The sequence below is a fragment of the Acomys russatus genome, chromosome 23 (genome assembly GCF_903995435.1).
Source record: "Acomys russatus chromosome 23, mAcoRus1.1, whole genome shotgun sequence".
Lineage (NCBI taxonomy): Eukaryota > Metazoa > Chordata > Mammalia > Rodentia > Muridae > Acomys > Acomys russatus.
Window position 1 is genome coordinate 23,048,230 of NC_067159.1, and position 19,074 is coordinate 23,067,303.

Consider the following 19,074-nt stretch of genomic DNA (forward strand, 5'->3'; position numbering starts at 1 on the left):
TTTGTTTGTTTGTTTGTTTTGTTGTTCTCCTTCAGATAATCCCATCTATTGAACCTAGTCTTTTCTGGCAAACAGTAGAATATATGGGGTCTTTCCATGTTTAATATTCCATAAACCAGAACTCGCTTTTCTTCCTGAAATGAGAATGATTTTGCTCCAGAGAAACTTCAGATTGCTCTCCTATAACTACTTCAGGGAGCCCCTCCCCAAATGCAGCAGGAAGTCAGTCACTTCATTTCACCAGCCCGAGTACACATTCTGAGAAGAGCCCCCCAAGTCCTGCAGTCTCAAATTCCTTTTGTAACTCCGCCAGTGTGGAATACTCTCTGACTTCAAACGCCAGGAACCTGCATTATACGAGAGAAGCTCATGAATACGCACAGCTTTGTCAGAGGATAATTACCCATTCGGTTGCTTCTGCATCTGCGGTAGTACTAAATTATACCTTTTGTGTTCCGTTTGCACTTTTGTTTCAGACAGTACACTAATCATTTTCTCTTTGCATTTCTTTCCACTTGAGTCCACGTCCACTTTGGAGGTTTTCTGAAGAATCAGGTACTCCTGAAGGATAAACCGTATGTTAAGTGTGGGTCGTAAGCTGAGTGGTACAGCCCTGGTACAAAGGAGGCAGAATCCACACGCACTGTCCTGCCTGGAGCGCATTCTCAGAACGCAGCAGTGAGAGAGGTGTAAGCATCTTCACATAGGTGGTCGAACACTGCTCCAGTGAACGCCATGTAAAGAGCAATAAAAACAAAGTGCCTACCTTTAAATCTGGACTGGGCAGATGCTAGGGTAAGCTACTGACACCCTCTGTTGTTTAAACCAGCTATTTAAACTAGTTATTTGAGCTAGCTGCTCAAAGTCTCGGAGCCTTACTTAACCGACTCCACACAACCGGACTCATTCCGGCATCCACCTCCTGGTGAGGCTGGGACAACTGAGTGAAGTAGGACACACAAAGCACTTCCAGGAATGACTGCCGTCCAGAACACACAACACTGCACAGTAATAGCAACCACTGTTGTCACCAAGCCAGCTGCGAGTGGGGCCATCAGGCACACACCACTCACCACCCACCCACCTATAAATGCACATACGTGTTCCTGATCCTAGTAGACAACCTTAAAAAAAAAATTAACAGAGATTCATGTAAAATGACATTTTAGAGAAAGTTATTTTAAGAAATATACATTTCTCTGAACTAGTGGAATTGTAGTCATAAGAACAAATACATGTTAGTAATTCATGTTTCTGTCAGCAAAATACTGTGTTTATTCTAATGTACCCGAGCTGGTCACAATCAGAGAATTAAGTAAATTTTCATCAGCTAGTATATTATTCTGAAGGATCAACATTTATAATGCACACAGATTGCCTCCAAATCTGTGGTTCCCTGGTTAGGCCCCACTGCCATCTATAGATTAAATCCAGCTTCTTACTTTCTCTCCACCAGAACCCAGCAAGGACCTGGTTAAGCAAATGTCAAAGAAGGTTGTTTTAAGAACCTACCTTGGGAAAACTCTTCAAATTTTTAAGATTATAGGTTGTTCGTGCTAAATCAGTTTTAAATAAAATCTTCTGTAACTGTACCTGACCCACCCTATCTGACAATGTAAAACTTACTGCGCGATCTGTAGCTCGGTAAAGGTTTAAAACGTAATAAGCAGGTTCCCTTGTCTGGCTCCTCATAAAACAACAGGCTAGGGGGCTTCGGGATGAGGGCTTGGAAGCCTGAAGATGACGGCTTTGAAAGCAGCTGCTGGGACAAGTCAGGTGGAAAGAAGACAGAAAAAGGGAGGAGGTGACCTGCTGACAGTCCTGCCGACCTGCTCCCTCTGAGGCTGGCTGTCTGCTGTACGGGACATGCTTTCTTTTCAGGCACTACAGACACAACGCTGAAGTGTCAGGATGCGCTTTTAAGCACCTGCATGTTAGGAATTTTGCAGACTACTCACAAACATGCTCCTTGCTGTGCTGACCTATGGAAAAATCAGTATTTTCATGTTCCCTTATATGTCTGCAGTTTATCATTAATATGAAACAAATACACACTGTGGGACTTTTTAAAAAATTATTGTTGGTGCTGGAGACAGAGTTCAGAGGTTAAGAGCACTTTGTGTTCTTTCAGAGGGCCTGGGTTTGATTCCCAATACCCAAAGGGCAGCTGCCTGTGGCCTCAGCTCCAAGGGATCCTACACCCTCTTCTGGCTTCCTTGGGCACTGCACATACATGGTGCACAGACAGGCAAAACACCCACACATATTAAAAGACGGGATTTTTCTGTATAACAGTCCTGGTTGTCCTGGACTGGCTTTGTAGACCAGGCAAAATATATATTTTAAAATTGTCACTTTCACTGAGTGGCATAATTTTTTTAAATATAATCTTATACTTACTCTTAAGTTTTGCAAGCCTATAGCTATTGTTAGGAGCAAAATACTCATTTTTTAAAAGAACTTGGGGTGTGGCTAAAGAAATGGTTCAGTGGTTAAGAACAGGTCTGCTCTTCCAGAGGACTTGTTTGATTCCTAGCTCCAACTTGGCAGCTCACAGGCACCTGCAACCTCAGTCCCTGGGGATCCAACACCTTCCTCTGGCCTCTGTGAGCTCTTGGCACACATGAGATGCACAGGCATGCATACAGACAAAATACCCATACACATAAAATAAATAAATATATATTAAAGAATAAAGAAAACACAAAGTACCACTTAACATGATAATAAGTAAAGCAGAAACACCATGCTTCAAGTATCCCATTGCTGTAAAACACATTTAAAGATACAATGTGTTTAACCGAAACTAAGCAGATTCGTATTCAACATTAAATTTTCTGGCACCTTGATGTTGCTTCTGCCTCCTTGTAGTAAAATCAGTATTAGTTTACCCATGAACATCAGTCTTCCTGTCAGCCTTAGCGCTGAAGCCCACTTCTCCACAGCTTTGACATATTTGGTCCTTGCTCTCATGTGATCTAAATGCAATAGAGTTGTCCACACGCCGTCATCCTCAGTTGTGCTTTCTGGCGAAGCACACTTCTCACTGCTGCTTGCCGTCTCTGGCTGGCTGAGGACAAGTCTGAGATTCTGCTGAATCCAAAGAACCAGCTCGTGAACCATAGGTTCTGACAAAAGCTTCCCGGCCTCTTCAAGTAACTTCTCCTTCATGGTAACGCACTGGGCCCTGGTCAGACGGTCTGAGTTAACAGAGATGCCGGGCAGGCACAGAGGGTAGCCGGCTGGTAAATGGAACACCAGTGCTAAGGGCACATCCTCACCCACAAGTCCTTCAGCTGTTGTGTGAATTCTCAATACAGCCCCATCTGTCTCTGGAAGACATCCAAAGATAATCATTAGCTGTACATAATTCAATTGCAATGGAATACTAATCGCTTAAAATTTCCCTTTTAAATCTCAATTTATTTCTCGTAGGAAAACTCTGGGTTATTTTATGAAGAGACACACAATGCAAAGAAAGCCATGATTTACAAGTCATTTCCCCCAGCCATAAATATATATGAACAACACCACACAAACACACTTGCAATTCACACTTTTTATCATCCATTTTTATTAAATTGCCAAAAAAAAAAAAAGTAGTTTTGATTCATATACCTTCCACCCACATTTCACTGATAATTATGCAAATCACGAACCAACTCCTACGGGTGTTCAGTGGAGCAGTAACACATATAGGGAATATGAAAGTTACTTGAAGTCACTGATGATGAGCCACATGGAGCCTCGGTGGTGGCAGCGTTGGGAGAAGCTGATGACTGGGTGTGATGCTGAAAGGGATGGGACCTGCTGTTCCGATTCAAATGCATTCCTATCAGCAGGACATGAAGGCAGCAAGATGAACGGAGCCTGAGCAGACAACCCTTCAGCCTCCGCTGGCCCTGTGAGAAGGGGGAGAGGAGAACGCACCTAGGCGATGAGATGAAATATTCTGCTCTCTATCAGATGTGCTCGGCTTCACCACTCTGATGGGTTCCACATCACTTCACCCCACTTTCCAAAAAGTTGATAAAATGTCAGGCTAATTCATTCTGCAGGGGGCAGATGCGGCCAGATCAAAGAGAGTGGAGAAGGGAGCTGGATCCAGATGTGTGGCTGTGGTGTGGGGCACCTCTCTGCCTTCTTTCCTGTACCCTTGCTCTACTTCTCCTCAGCAGGGGAGCATCCAGGGCCCATGCCGGGATGGCTGCCTCAATAACAGAGACCTGGATGCACCTCCCCCGCCCATTTTAAAGACCCTAACAGAACATTAAATCACTTCTCAGCCCAATGGCATATAAAAGCCATTGTTTCTCAGATTCACACTGAGCCAAGCACATCTGTCGCAGAGAGTTTCTTTAGTGGATGTCAATGCCAGCTGCAAGGAACTATGATTTTTCAGACATCATCCAGAATCACAGATAGTAACCATGCCCAAAATCATATAATCTTTTCTTTTACATACACAATGTATACACTATTTTTAAAAACTTTTCTAAATCTAGCAGCATATATGATTCTAAAACCTATCACACACTTCAAATCTCTTTGTTCCTCCTTCCTGTCTTCTTCTACTGTCATTGTTACTATTATTACTATTGTGCCATGTATAAGGGGGGACAGACAGAAGGCAGACACAGAGAGAAAGAGAAAGAGAAAGAGAAAGAGGGAGGACAGACAGAAACAGAGAGCAAGGACAGACAGACAGACAGGCAGACAGACTCTATGTAGTACTAGGCTGTAGTGCTCTGTATAGTACTCATATAGCTGGCCTCTGGGGCTTGCTATATGAACCAGCTATATAATTTCAGCCTTCCTGGTGCTCAAACTAAAGGCATGAGCCACCACACCCAGTTTTAAGCATGTGTGAGTGTGCGTGGTTGAGTGTGTGTGTGTCTGTGCATGTGTGTGTGTGTGTGTGTGTGTATCTTGGGGTACAGTTCCCTATGGTCTCTCTCAGTATCTGTGGAGCCTTCCTCTGGGTCAGAAAGCAGGTGTTTCCTGACCGGGACAATACACATAGCATATTTAAGACAAAAGCTGAGAAAAAAAAAAAAAAACTCTACTTTCATAAGACTGGAAGGTCTGTCTCTTTATTAAATGTAAATTGTATATATTTACACGGTGTCTATCATATTTTGATACCCTGTAAGGTTTAAATTGAGGTAAACTTACTGACTTCCTGAACACCGTGATGTTCTTAAGCTCAGTGCCCCTCAGCTGTGACAAAGAAAGACCCATGGTGTGCAACTATTCACCTGCGTGCTACCTCGAGTATTAGAGTTTGGATGTAAAATGCACGCCACAGGTATGGTTGCACACTTGTTCTCTGGTTGGTGGCGCTATTTTCGAAAGTAGTGCGACTTCAGGAATAGGGGCCCCTGTTGGAAGACGTGGAATGGGCCTTCAAGTTTACAGGCTGGCCTCACATCCTGTATAGTTTCTGCTTCCTAATCCACCTAGATATGAGACGATACCTCATGCCCCTGCTGCCACAGCTGAGAGCCCTTCCCGCAGCCACCTTTTCCCCCATGGTGAGCGGTACTCTCACTGTGAGACAGGAGAAAAGCTTGCTCTCTCCGGTTTTCTTGTGAGGTGTTTGCTCACAGTACACCATATGAGACGTGGAACTAGGAGAATGCGTGCAAATATGCTGGGCGTGCAGGGAGCAGTACTGCCTATCGCCACTTGACGGCGCTGTCTCCTTACTCCTGAAGCCACGGAAGCTGCGCGCCTGCCCAGAAGCTGCAGTTGCTGCATCACTCACTCGGCCATATATCCATTTTCTTTTATCTTATTGTTCCTTCCTTTTTTCATTCTTTGCTCTGATAAAGAAGTGTCTTTTCCCACAGCAAATCCTACCACCCTAGTGTTTTGTTCTAATCATTTTAACTTCCTGTGCATTTTCTCACTATCCCTGCTTCTCTCTCTTACTTAGAAAATGTTGTTTTAAAAAAAACCCAAACACTGCAAAAACCCAATGCTGTTAATTCCTCAACAAGCTTCAGCCCTATCTCCCTCTGCTGCTTCACCATCAAATCTCCGTAACACAGAACTCCAGCCACCCACTTCCATTGTCTCCATAAGCCAGCCTCCCCATAACTGCTTAAACTGTAACTTCTAGTGCCATTTCCTTCCGAAGCAGCACTCTCAGATGCGACCCATGACCTCTAAAATGCTACTATGAAGAATGGGGAAGGCTTATCAGGCCTGGGCTGCTTAAGCCCTGCACACTCCCAGGCAAGGCTGTCGTCAGGACTGGTCCATGGCTACCTACTGAGAGGCGAGGCCGAGTCCTTAGAACACTGTCTGGGAGGAATATGCTTTGTACGCTTGACAGCTTGGACCCCCACGGTCCCAGGCCAGCTCAATGGTTTACACTCACCCATGGCACTGCAGTGAGGGTGAAGTCAGCCACACAGGTGTGTGCCTACATGAGCCCTGATATAGCCAGCACGTCATTGTCCTGGGACACCTAACATCACTGCTCTCTGAAGCTTGGTTCTCAAATGAAGGCAGTTTACTCAGCACCTCCTAACTGCTATCGTGCAGGAGAAAGTCCACTTTCCCAGTTGGCAACACTTTGTAAGAATCTGGCATGCTTGGACAAGCCTACCGGAGGACCACATCTGGCAGCTTGCTCACTGAGTCTCCTGCACCTTTCTCTCCATGGATTTACTCCCCCTGCTAGTACATAACAAAATGCAGCTCTGAGTTTAACAGATTTTCTGAGTCTTGTAAATCCTTGCAGATCACTGAGTTTTTTCCACCACAACACTCCTCTAACACCGACCTTACAATGTCCATTGTACTTTGAACTTATTATGGCATTTTCAGATGCAGATTTATTATACTTAAACCAAATTAACTTTTTTTTTTTTACCTCTGAAGTATGCCAATTTTGTTTTATAGCGCTCCCCAAATGGAGGAAGGTTTAATAAGAAACACGTTTTATAGTTACAGAGGCTTTCAGTTTACGCCACTGGCTTATAACCATGGATCACATGAGTGCAGAAGTCCTTGGCACCTGTGGCATGCTGAGCAACAGACCTATGAATGTATGCGCCCTGCTCACCTGATGCCAAAGGGCCTCTGCAGACCTGAGGAAGGATGCTGACATGGGGAAATTGCCCTGGCTTACTGAAACACACCATCCTCAGTGTCCTGAAGTGGGGAGGGGATGGGTGGAGATGTGGATTGTATCAGAGAAAAAGGAAGCATATCCATTGAGGCATAAAGCTCTTGCTTTGGGATCTGATGACAGAGGAAGGGGGCCCTCAGTACACGGCAATGAAGCTGAGAAAGGCAGGCTAATGGACGCCCCCAGGGGCTTGAGGGGAGCAAAGAGCATCCATCGTTTTTTCTATTTCACCCGGTAAAAACCGACTTTGGATCTGACCTTCAGAACTTCAGTGCACTGCAGATGTGTTGTTTTAAACTACCTGCGTCGGGGGATTGGCTGTAGCAGCCACAGGTGGCTACTGTGGTAATCTGTTACTCTGCTACAGGAAAACCCAGCATGTCTCAGCCCAGTGAAATGCATAAACTGGCCAGCAGCCCAGGGGAAGCTGTGAGAGGGCAGGCAAATCTCTGCCAAGTTTCCTCTTTCTTTCTTTCTTCCTTTCTTTTTCTTTCTTCTTCCTTCCTTTTCTTCCTCCTCCTCCTTCTTCCTCTTTTCTTTTTTTCTTCTCCTCTTCATCATTTTAGTTTTTTCGAGAATGGTTTCTCTGTGTAGCCCTGGCTATCCTGGAACTCACTCTATAGACCAGGCTGGCTTCAAACGCAAAGACTCACCTTCCTCTGCCTCCTGAGTGCTGGGATTTAAGGTGTGTGTCACCAAACCCAGCTCAATCCCTGTCAGCAAACAGAACAGCAATGGGATGGGGCACCCTACTTCTCCCTTTGGAAAACTAGGGAAGGAAAGCAGGACTTACATATTCAGAAGAAAAGGATCAAAGTCTTCCTAGTCAATTTCCATGAGAAGACCTGAACAGACCCTGTTCTGAGTCAAGTGCGGTGGGAGACGGAAAAAAAAAAAAAAAAAAATCACAGGATCTTTTCTTAAAAACTCATTTTCTCCCCCAAGAACTCCTTAGAAGTGTCTCTCTTCCCCTCTCATTTTTGATCTGTCTTAGTGTCTACAGCTATAACTGGCTCATTTTGCTCCTTAGTCTTTGTGTGTCTCCTTCATTGAAAGTCTGTCTTTATGTGTTTGTTTCCTTTTTATCATTATTATTAAAAAAGAAAAAAAATTAGCCAGGTATGGTGGTGCACACCTTTAATCCCAGCACTCAGGGAGTCAGAGGCAGGTGGATTTTGAGGGCAGCCTGGTCCACAAAGTGAGTCCAGGACAGCCAGCTACACAGGGAAACCCTTTCTGGGGGGGGCAGGGATTGTTGCGCTTTAAAGTTATTATGTACTTTGAGGTTAATTAAAGTTAGTAACAGCTTAGCAAGAGATGGGTAACAGAAACAACTGTCCATCTGATGTTAATCTTTGCGCCCCCCCCCCCCCACCCCCCTACCCCCATCCCCCACACCAGGACAGCTATTAACTCGCAAACATCATTCTCAATGAGCCTGCATCCTAAAGAACTCAGGCTTGCCCTACCACAGCAAAATTTCCCTAAGACCCAAGCCTGGTTTCCCCTAGTCTAAGCCTTCTGCCAAAAGATGCAGGATTCGCCTTCTAGCTCAAGTTCAGAACCACATTGAGTATTTACCCAAGTCGTTCTGCCTTGTAACTTGTAGCAATATTGATGTTCTAACTACAACTCAAAGAAAAAGCAAATCTAACCCTTCCTAGCCCAGGCGCACACAGAACTTAGGAAGCCGAGGCAGGAGGATCTAAAGTTGGTGACAATCAAATCTTAACCTTTCCAAAAGACACAGGAAAGAAATCATGTTCCTAACACAGCAGACAACAGAAGTTCCAACTAAAGAAACTGGCTTAGACGCCAGGTTCCACCCTAATCCTATTTTAAACGTTTCTCTCTACTTCATCGGCTACAACACAGGATAGACACATGGTCCCACCACAGTGATGCTGGGGAAAACTATACGGAATGGGTTTTCAGGGTTTATTTAGTGCACATCAAGAAGCCATTTGCATACCCAACTCACGCTCTCCGTACTTGTTTTATTTTTCCCAGTCTTTACATATCCTTTACGAACCTTTGCACAGAAAAGCACTCAGAAGCCTCCCCCACGCTCTTTATACTTCCAGAAAACCAAGAGTTTCTTTGCTCCTACTCCCAGGCCACGCACCACAAATATGCATACATGAATGTTTGTTTGACACTTCAGCTGGATTTCCATCTGTTTTCAATGTCCTTATAGAAGGAAGCAAAACCACTAAAAGGAATGGAAGGCCAAGGTGGCAATCCCAGCCTTTCAAAATCAAGTTCAAGATTGTGCTGATTTTAGAGAGGTGAGTTTAGCTGGGATGATCAACAGACAGCAACTGCGACAATGGAATGATTTAGTAAAAGGTGGAGTCCAAACCGAAGGTTAGTATTAAAAAAAAAAAAAAAAAATCCCCCACCCACTGGGAAGCTATTGCAAGCCTATTATGTTACATGTTGGGCTATTAAGTGATTCCCCTAGTTTTCCAACTTTTAAAACTGCAACTCCATCAATAATGAGCACTGGCTGAAGCAATAAGCTCTCTGAAACCCCACCAGGAAAATAGACACCACCGGCTTCACCTGCCAACACATATAAACACACGCACACACATGGACACACACACAGAGGGGAACACGGCCCTGCCACTACCACCACTAGATTGTTTTGAATATGAGCTAAATCTAGTTGGACGAGGATCTTATGCACCGTGTTTTTAGATGCTGATTTCTGAGCCCCAACCTGTGGGCATAGCTATGAGTGTAGAATCATCTCCTGTATTCATGTGATGTAAGGAATGCTACCCAACAATGCCTGATTGGTTAATAAAAATGCTGAGGCCTGTGATTGGGCAGAAGAGAGGTAGGCGGAGTTTAGGTTGCCAGGATTGGGGTTGGGAAGAGAGTGAGACTAGGAGAAACTGTGGAGAAGATGCAGCAGGAGAGAAGAAGGAAGCCATGAGAACAGACTGATGGAGCAGAAGCCAACGGGAGTCATCAGAGTGGCCAGAGATTGGCTTTTATATGGGTTTTGAGGGTAGTAGGATTAGAATAGCTCAGAATCTGCCCAGCATAGGAACTACAGCTTAATAATAAATCATAGTCTCTCTGTGTCAATCATTGGGAAACTAGCTAGTTAAAGAAAACTACTGCCATAATAATTTCCTGTGATAATCAATATATGAAGAATAATTAATTTGTTATACAAGATCCCACCTGTACTTTTGTACTGGATGCTCAAACTAATTTTTTTTCCTCAATATGTGGAGTTTTTTGCTAAGAACTTTTCCTCTACAAGCCCATTGCTACAGAGGAATACGACACAGTGCCAAGTCCAACCCTGTGAAGCTTGGTGGGTCTTCAACAAGTCTGAGCATCTGTGATCTTCAGAGCAAACCATAGCTAAGAAAACCTCTCATCAAAACCCTTGTAAAGATCGGGAGGTGTCAGGTGACATCAAATCCAGCATCCGGAATGACACCTGGGACGGAGAGAACAAAATATCCCTGATTTGGTCTATTCCCACTCCTTTCCCACAGATAGAAACATGTTTACATTCTTTGCACCCTGAAGAGATAGTTACACACAGTGCCTCTTCCTGTGAGCTTACTCTAACATCTGAATGGCCAGAATGAAAACAGAGTCTCTCAAATTCTTAATATCAATTGACCCTCACTAAACTGAACCCATTTTTTTTTAAGCCTGGGCCTTCCTAGACTTACAGAGAAATGCAGGCCCTTGGCAATATTCTTCTAATTCCACTGAAGACAGGAGAAACTTATTTGGCAGAGGTCAGGAAAGACATGTTGGGGTGCAGAGTCACACCCTCAAACCCAAAGTGCCACTGACAGTGAAAATGGTAGTCATGCAGCCTGCTACATTTGGTATGCTCTGATAAAGCCTTCCTCACAGCTGTGAGCATCAAACATTCCTAACTCAACTGCTGAATTGTTCCACTCTCCAAAGAACCTTCTGGTAACAAAATGTCCAAAGTTGTTACACTGGATTCTTTTATAATTCAATTACTTATTGATGCCAGAACACTGAATTAAATTAATTAGGAGGCATGGCTTGAAAGTCATGCTCAATTTAGCTGCGGATAAAGGGCCACAGTGTTCTTCCCAATATTAAGAAACCACCGTCTTTCTCTCAGCACTTCTTTTGGGGGGTTTCTCTGACCTATCAAGAGTAGGTAATGGCCAACCATGAATGCATAATGCAAAACAGCGCCATTTTTTAAAGATGTCATAGGACATCACAGGTTCCCTTCTCCCAGATATCTGCAAGTGAGGCAGGATACAAGAACTCAGAGACATGACTAATCCCTTTAAATATCCGCCTCTGGAGGAAGCAATTATCAATAGAGAATTGCGGACCCAGAGGAGGTGGCAACCAATATGGCTGCTACCCAATCAGAACAGGGTGGCAAATTCCTACAGCAAATCCTTTCATAGGTGTCTTAAGGAAGTTTCAAAAAGGCACAGGACAGGTCTAAGGGCTCAAGAAAAGAGCAGCTCCGTTTTTCTAGAAAGTTCACATTACCTGAACATCACAAAGCACCACAAAATGTCTGTAGATGGGTGTATGCATGAAGAAATAAAAGAAAGGGGGCCAACTCCCAAAGAGTCAGTAACTTACCATATGGAAACCCAAAGCCCTCTTAATCATAGATACAGCGTACTTAGGTCTAGCACATATCACACCATCTTCTTAGATGTAAACCAAGTTATGGTCAGAAAGGCAGTTTCAATAGTAGTTACATTGTAACAGTAAGGTTTAGCTCCTAGTGACCTCAAACAGTACATGACACGTTCCCATCAGCACACTTTCCCAAAAGGAGAAATTTAAGGGATGCACTAGAGATGTCTCAGTGGTTAAGGTCATTGGGTATTCTTCCTGAGGTCCCTGGGTTCCGTTCTTAGCTCACAACCCTCTACAACTCTGATCCCCAGAACACGCTCTTTAGGCCTCCCTGTCCACTGGCAAGCATATATTCAGACAGGCAAAACTCTTGTGCACACACATAAAACAACATTTAAAAGTATGTGAAGTTGGGGGATGGGGGGTCCTTAAGGGAAGCTAAGACAAGAATGGAGTAACTTTTAGTTTTCAATAATAATAATCATAATAGTTTGCAGATTATTAAGTCCCAGAGGAGAGGCGGGGTGCCCTGCCTATGTTAGAAGGCATCCACGCATCCAGGAATGTGGGCTGTATGGTTAAGCACCCAGCAAGAGGCTGGAATTGGCTGTCATTTTTCAGCAGCCTGGAAAACGTAACAATAAAAATATTTTTAAGCAAAAACCACAACAAAAATTCAAGGGTTGCCAGGCCCGGTAGCACATGCCTTTAATTCCAGCACTCAGAGGCCGAGGCAGATGAATCACTGTGAGTTCGAGGCCAGCCTGGTGTAGTACAAAGTGAGTCCGGGACAGCCAGCAGGCAGGACTATCACACAGAGAAACCCTGTCTCGAAAAGCCAAAGAAACAAAAACAAAAACAAAATAAATTCAAAGGCAATCAACTCTAGAGAATCCTAACCTTCATTCAACCCAACAGTCATTTCCGGACTGCGTTCCGCGACTGTTCTCGGGACCCTGACAACCAAATACAGCGTAGTCTTGTCAAGGATGATGCACAAATACTTACAGGGGGAGGGGCATTGAATATTTGGGGAGAGCTGGATTTCCATGAGGAGAGCTGTGAGCGAGCGCCTAGGGGAGGCAGAGGGCGAGACCAGGAGGGGAGGGCACAGCGAGCGTAGGCCGCGTCCCTCTACTTGTCTCCCACTCTTGCCCACGGCTACATGAGTCGGGGTTCCTTGGCTCCCCGCTGTGGCCTCAGGGTGGGAAGCAAGGTATTCACCTGAACAGCTCAACACCTCCCACTCGCGGGGCCCGCAGAAAATCGCGGCCAGCGCCGAGAGCTCCTCCCGCACCGCCTCCGCCATGTCCGCGTCGCCAGGACCCGAAGCCGCTTCCGCCGCCGCTCGGAGCAGAGCGCGCACGTGGCCACTGGGGGGCGCCCCGGCCTCACAGCCCGCCGGGATGGGGTGGAACGGGGGAGTGGGCGTGTCTGTAGGGCGGGGCGCGCGTCTGGAAGCTCCGGCCAGGCCCTTCTGCCCATTAACTCCAGAGCGACCTTCCTTCAAAGCGATGCCTTGCTGCTTTCCAGAGCTGAGAAAGTCCAGTAAAGCCCCAAATCCCCTTCAAGAACACCCAGGCTGTGAACCCACCACGCTTCACCTATACTAGGCTGGGAGGGGATGAAGAGAGTAAAAGAAAGCTAAGCAAACAAGAAAGGCCAAACAACAACGTGTGCCCGTGTAGGAGGACTTTTGAACCTGGTGTCCGAGATCCCACAGTGAGCAAAACACAAATTCCTCATCTTCCTGTTGTTGTTAGTGACCCCCACTGTCAGGGAATCCCAGAAAAGACACTGGTAATGACCTCCAGGATACTGTGAGTTCGAGGCCAGCCTGGTCTATAAAGTGAGTCCAGGACAGCCAGCAAGCAGGACTATCACGCAGAGAAACCCTGTCTCGAAAAGCCAAACAAACAAAAACAACAAAAACAAAATAAATTCAAAGGCAATCAAGTCTAGAGAATTCAAACCTTCATCTAGCCCAACAATCATGGTCACTAGCTGTGGGATTACGGACCTCTTTCCTGTCAGAGGTGCAGAAAAAGGAAAGGACTGGTCCAAAGCCATATACTACCGTTTCTTTGCTTTGGTTTGGTGCAGTTCGGTTTGATTTGGGTGATATCCGATGCATAAAACATCATGTGTCTATTACCAATGTGACTCTTGAAGTTTAATAGTGAAACCACCGTCTTTAACTCTTGACCGAGACTTGAAAACATGAGCAAGAACTAAGATAACCTAATCAGTAACGCATCCTGTTTCGACTGTGATTTTAGTGAAGAAATTAATTACATGTGGTGAGTGGTTCTGTCTGGGTGGGTTGGGCCTGTCCTTTTATTTTTCAACTAAAAATATAAAATTCTGCAGCTCCCAGACGCTGTTTGCTCCCTTGGGGAGGTTCCACACCTTTGGCTTGTATCAGAAATAACATTCCGTGAATACATCAAAGAAACTCAGTAGATCCACAGTGGTTCCTGTCACTGACTTCTGCAAAAAGTCTGAATAATTTTACCTGACCCACGTTACTATCACCATCATCATTTCTATTGCTAAAAGGGGAATTTGAAAAGGGAAGAGAAATTGGCTTCCAAGAAGAGAAAGGAAATCTGGCAAGCTACACAAGAAAGCTTTCCCTAGGGATGCCTTGAAATTTCAGTGACCCCAGGCAATTAGGAACCATGCTGTGCACATAATTAGAAAGATAAAGGTTTATTTAAACACATAATTGTCTATATTGTGACCAATTTGTGTTAGAAGAAAGAAAAAAATAAATCCTTTGAGTTATTTCCAAAATAGCAGTTCAAGCAAGTTCAGTGGGCTCATAATTAACTGCTAGAGAGACTTGGGGAATGGATTACATTTTAAATTAACAATATCACTCTGTTACTCAATTTTAGTTTGAAGTCCAATGTTACTACTAAAAGTCACGGGAAAATATTAATTTGGTCATTTGCCATATCCGTTGAGATGGTTCACACAATTCTTGACTAGCCCTCATCCTGTTTTTAATTTTCAAATTCAGTGTGTGAGATGAACGAAATAGCCATGTGATGGCAGTTGTCAGCAGTCTTAGGAGGCGATCGCCGGAGCCTGCTGTCAGCAAGGGGTCCACGGAAATTGATGTAAAAGCACAGCCATCTATTATGGTGCTTAAAATTTTCTGGTCAGTGGGTTTCCTCTTTGCTTTCCTTTCTCCGTTGATTCCTTAACCTGCTTTTCATACTTCATTTAGCATGTTTAAATAAAAAGTCACCGTGAACGTCTTTTAAATTGACACTATGCTGAGACACTGAAGTCCCACGAATGCGTTCCTTGCACTCTGACATTTAGAAGCGATCATCACAGAGACAGTATAATGTCAGCTTGATATTTCTCACACTAGGAAAATAGCAGGTACATGGCAGCTCTCTGAATCTACCACACAGTAATCATTTTCCTTGTAATAAATTTTCTTCTAGTCCCTGGCCACTGAAATTCTATATATTCAAATGTGAAAGGGATGGCGACGGTATTATCTATCGAGATCCCCACCTCCCACAAACACACAGCAGTGTGTGACTTGCTAAAGCCATGTTACCTTTCCGTGTACTTATCCTAAAAAGTAGTACCCCCAGGACTAGAATGAGAAAGACCTGGTGCCCTCACATCTCCAGGTAAAAGCACTAATCAAGGAAGTCAGTTGTAAGCAGATAGTTCCTTTAAGTTTCCCAGAACAGCTCTATCTGTCTCAAGATATGTAAATTAAATACTTGAATCTAAAATCATAAGTCAAAACCCACTTGCACAAACAAGTAATATGCAATTTGAAGAACAGGATAGGTGAAACGTTAGTATCCTGGGAAAAGCTGAGTGGATTTAATAAGAAAAATTATGTCCTAAGAACATTTTTTAAAAGAACTTGCAAAAACCATTAGGCCAAGGGTGTAACTCGGTGGTGGAGCACTTGCCTAGGCTGCACACACTCCAGAGTTCAGTCTCCAGCCCCTAAACTAATGAGGAGGGGCACTGAAGGCCAGCTCCCCAAGTGGCCCTAACTGGAAGCCATGCAGCTGCATCTGTCTAAGGAGTTCCTGTGTTTACTCATGTCTCTAAACGGTCTTAGACTCTCTGTGACTGTTGACCTGGCTGTAGAAGCTGGTTGAGTTACCGGGGTGAAGCAAGTCATCCTTGTTTTCAGACTCGTCACCCATCTAGATAAGTAAATACAATCTATGGTCACAAATTCTTTCACCATGTGTGGGTACAAAAATTGCCACATATTGTTAACCAAGGTGAAGTTCAATTTCCTGACACAGTTGAGAGCAGTGGAGGTGGAGTGACCCATGTTATTGCCCACAACTTGCCCGGAGGAAAAAATCATTTTGTAATGTTCAGAAATGTTACAGGCTTCCAAAAAGTGAACAAAAGGGTGCTATTAATTAGCCATGTATCTTTCTGTTCTGTTTACAGGGTCAATGTTGCAAAATTATCTCCCACCATGATGTCAAAATGGAAACAGCTAAATTCTATGAGAATTTGACCCAGAGTTCTGTTTTGGGGGGAAGATATGCCAGCACCATATCCAGATAATCTGTATTCAATCTAGCATGGCCGTTGATCCCTGCCTGTGCTTGGCTCCTTAAACACAAACAAACAGTTCAAGCCTGTTTTGTGGGAAACTCTCCCCGGGGCAATGTCCACTGACAGTTCAGTGCTTATCAATATTATCCAAAGAACGCGTTATCATCAGGGCTTTAAGATTTATTTAATTAAAATAGTACCCAATACCTAATTTTTGGTTGCTACAGCAAATATATTCTTCTTACTAATTACATTATCTTATAGCATAAGACTAGGATATCCAGTTCTTATTATATGAGGTAGAGACTGGGTGTTGTGCAGCATTTTAAAATCCCTTTTCAGAAAGGAACTATGGATGCGCAAAGGCTGCTGTTGCTGGAAGATAGTGATAGAAATGGAGGGGGATAGAGGGAGGCACCAGAGCAGAGCTGCCAAAGTGAGGCCTGGCTTTCTTAAAGGCAAACAAACAGAAACAGGATAGAAGGAGGAAAGGAAGTATGAAGAGGAAGGGAAGCGATAGAGAAGGGGAAATAATGAAGGGGGAAAACCCTCCAGGTAGAGAAGAAATAAAGTAGATTCATCTTAAACAATGAAAGTCTGAAATTTCACTCATTAATGGTATGGGGGCTTTGGGTGGGACGGTGTGATGGGCAAGTAAGGAGACTGTAGCTTATTCTTTCGTGGGTTTCATGTTCTTTATAATGAAAGTAGATTTTTAAATTTACTCAATATATCGTTTCTTCTTACGATTTGAAAACTGCCCAATTTAAGAAAAAAAAAAAAAAGCCATAAGAAAAGCAGAGGGGAGGGAAATAAAACATGCCAGAGCTAATTAAAGAGGACAGAGGTAGGGGAAGATGGTGATCAGGAAGTTAAAAGGTTCTGCCCTGAGATGCTTAACGGATTTATGGCTTAGGAATGGCTCAGATGGGAAACACGCCCATGGCTTTAACAGCACGTGCATGGGTTTCTGTCACATGTTCTGGTCTGGAGAGATGGGCGTCTAGAGCCAGACTTCTATTTTGTGGCTCTGTTCTGGCTTGATCGCCAGTTTTGTGTGGCCCATGATACATGGTCCTGAGGTGTTCCAACACCATGTCTATATCTAGTTAGAAGAACACGGTCCAGTCGGATGTCGTTAGCTAGATATTGATCCACTAACATCCCAGTTTAAGGGCAATGTGAACAATACAATTTTTAGTCAGAGGGATCATGTACTCAACTAAATAGTGAAGAAGAAACTAAGTATCATAATTCTTATCATTTCTTTATTATGAGGAAAGGGTAATGCTAAGGGGAGACAATTGGCTGTCCCTGCCACATCAAGATCAATGCTGACCATCAGACTGAGTTGTCACATAATTCTGTAGTCCCAGCACTCACCCTTCCCTTGACCCTCCCACCACCACCACCCTGGGCCTTACCTCACCAGTCTGCCTTAGTTTTCTCACAACATTTACCACTATTTGAAGTCACTTTGTCTATTTGTGCCTTATGGCTTCCTAGGCTCTAGTCTCAATATCTGTGTCTTCTCCGAGTCTATGACCTGAATGTGGTGGTGTTGGTAGGTATGGCCTTTGGGGGACATGAGTGTGGAGCCCTCACAAATGGATTAATGTCCTTACCAGAGAGATGGAGGGAGCTCCTTGCCCTTTTAACCAAATAATGAAAAAGAGAGAAAGCCCACCTGTGAGCCGGCTGGATGTCTTAGTTAGGGGTCTGGTGCTATGGATAGATGCCAGAGGAAAACATTTAATTGAGGCTGGCTTACAGTTTCAGAGGTTTCATCCATTATCATCATAGAGGGAAGCACGGGGGCATGCAGGCAGATATGGGTCTGGGGAGTTCTTCTTCTGGATTAGCAAGCAGCAGGAAGAGAGAGTGACACTGGGCCTGGCTTGAGGATCTGAAACCCCAAAGTCCACCTCCAGAAACATACTTCCTCCAACAAGGCCGTACCTTCTGCTCTTTTCAAATAATGCTACTCCTTACGAGCCTATGGGGGCCATTTTCATTCAAACCACCCCATTATCCTCACCAAATACTGCAAGTGCCTTAATCTTAGACTCTTTAGCCTTGAGAATAATGAGACATGAATTGGCGTTGTCTATCAGTTACATGGCCCGAGCTCCTTTGACAGAGCATCCTTTGTCATCACACAGATCACAGGATGAATAACAGATCTCCATCACTAAATCAGTCCACTTTGCCCTCAGTGATAACTCCTGTTCCAAGAGGAACTGGGGAGGACCATTTCTCAGAGGCTGAAGCTTTCTGGGTAGAATAGGATAATGCAAGATGTTTTGAAGGGTGGGGCAAACACCGTTGGCGTTCCTTGATTGAAGCCTACAGTTCTGCACATCACTGGAGTTTCCACTCTCTAAATACTACTGACCCATAGCATCAAAAGAAACCCTCAAACGTTCTTGCATATTTGAAAGGATGGGAGTGTATGGCTTGATATAAGTCAATTGTCAGACATAGTCTGCCTTGCTCATTGTCTATCTCCAGTAACTTAAATTCCCCAAGTAGACAGATACTGCATGCTCTAATCCTAGCACTTGGGAGGCAGAAGGATCAGGTGTTCAAGGCAAGTCTGGTCTACATAACACCCTGTCTCAAAAAAAAAAAAAAAAAAAAAAAGCAAAACAGCAACAAAAATCCAAAAGATAGATAGATCCATAGCTAGATACATAAATAAGTTTTCTGAACATTTTAAATTTTGGAACAGATTTATTTACCTTTTG

The 19,074-nt window shown here is 44.1% G+C and overlaps 1 protein-coding gene across 3 annotated transcripts; it reads right to left on the reverse strand.

Annotated features, from left to right (window-relative positions):
- Positions 1–222: 222 nt before the first annotated feature.
- Positions 223–13,113, reverse strand: Rwdd3 (RWD domain containing 3). 3 transcript variants are annotated; one of them, XM_051165603.1, is made up of 4 exons: positions 12,989–13,113; positions 2,892–3,332; positions 446–561; positions 223–347 (listed from the first exon to the last, which is right to left on the reverse strand). In XM_051165603.1, exons 1-3 carry the CDS (start codon positions 13,071–13,073, stop codon positions 485–487), a joined length of 603 nt encoding a protein of 200 aa, XP_051021560.1. In that variant the 5' UTR covers positions 13,074–13,113; the 3' UTR covers positions 223–347; positions 446–484. The 3 variants fall into 3 exon arrangements, with proteins under 3 accessions (XP_051021560.1, XP_051021558.1, XP_051021559.1); XM_051165601.1 differs by having other exon boundaries at positions 2,845–3,332; XM_051165602.1 differs by lacking the exon at positions 12,989–13,113 and adding an exon at positions 3,619–3,705 and having other exon boundaries at positions 2,845–3,332.
- Between the last annotated feature and the right edge of the window lie 5,961 nt (positions 13,114–19,074).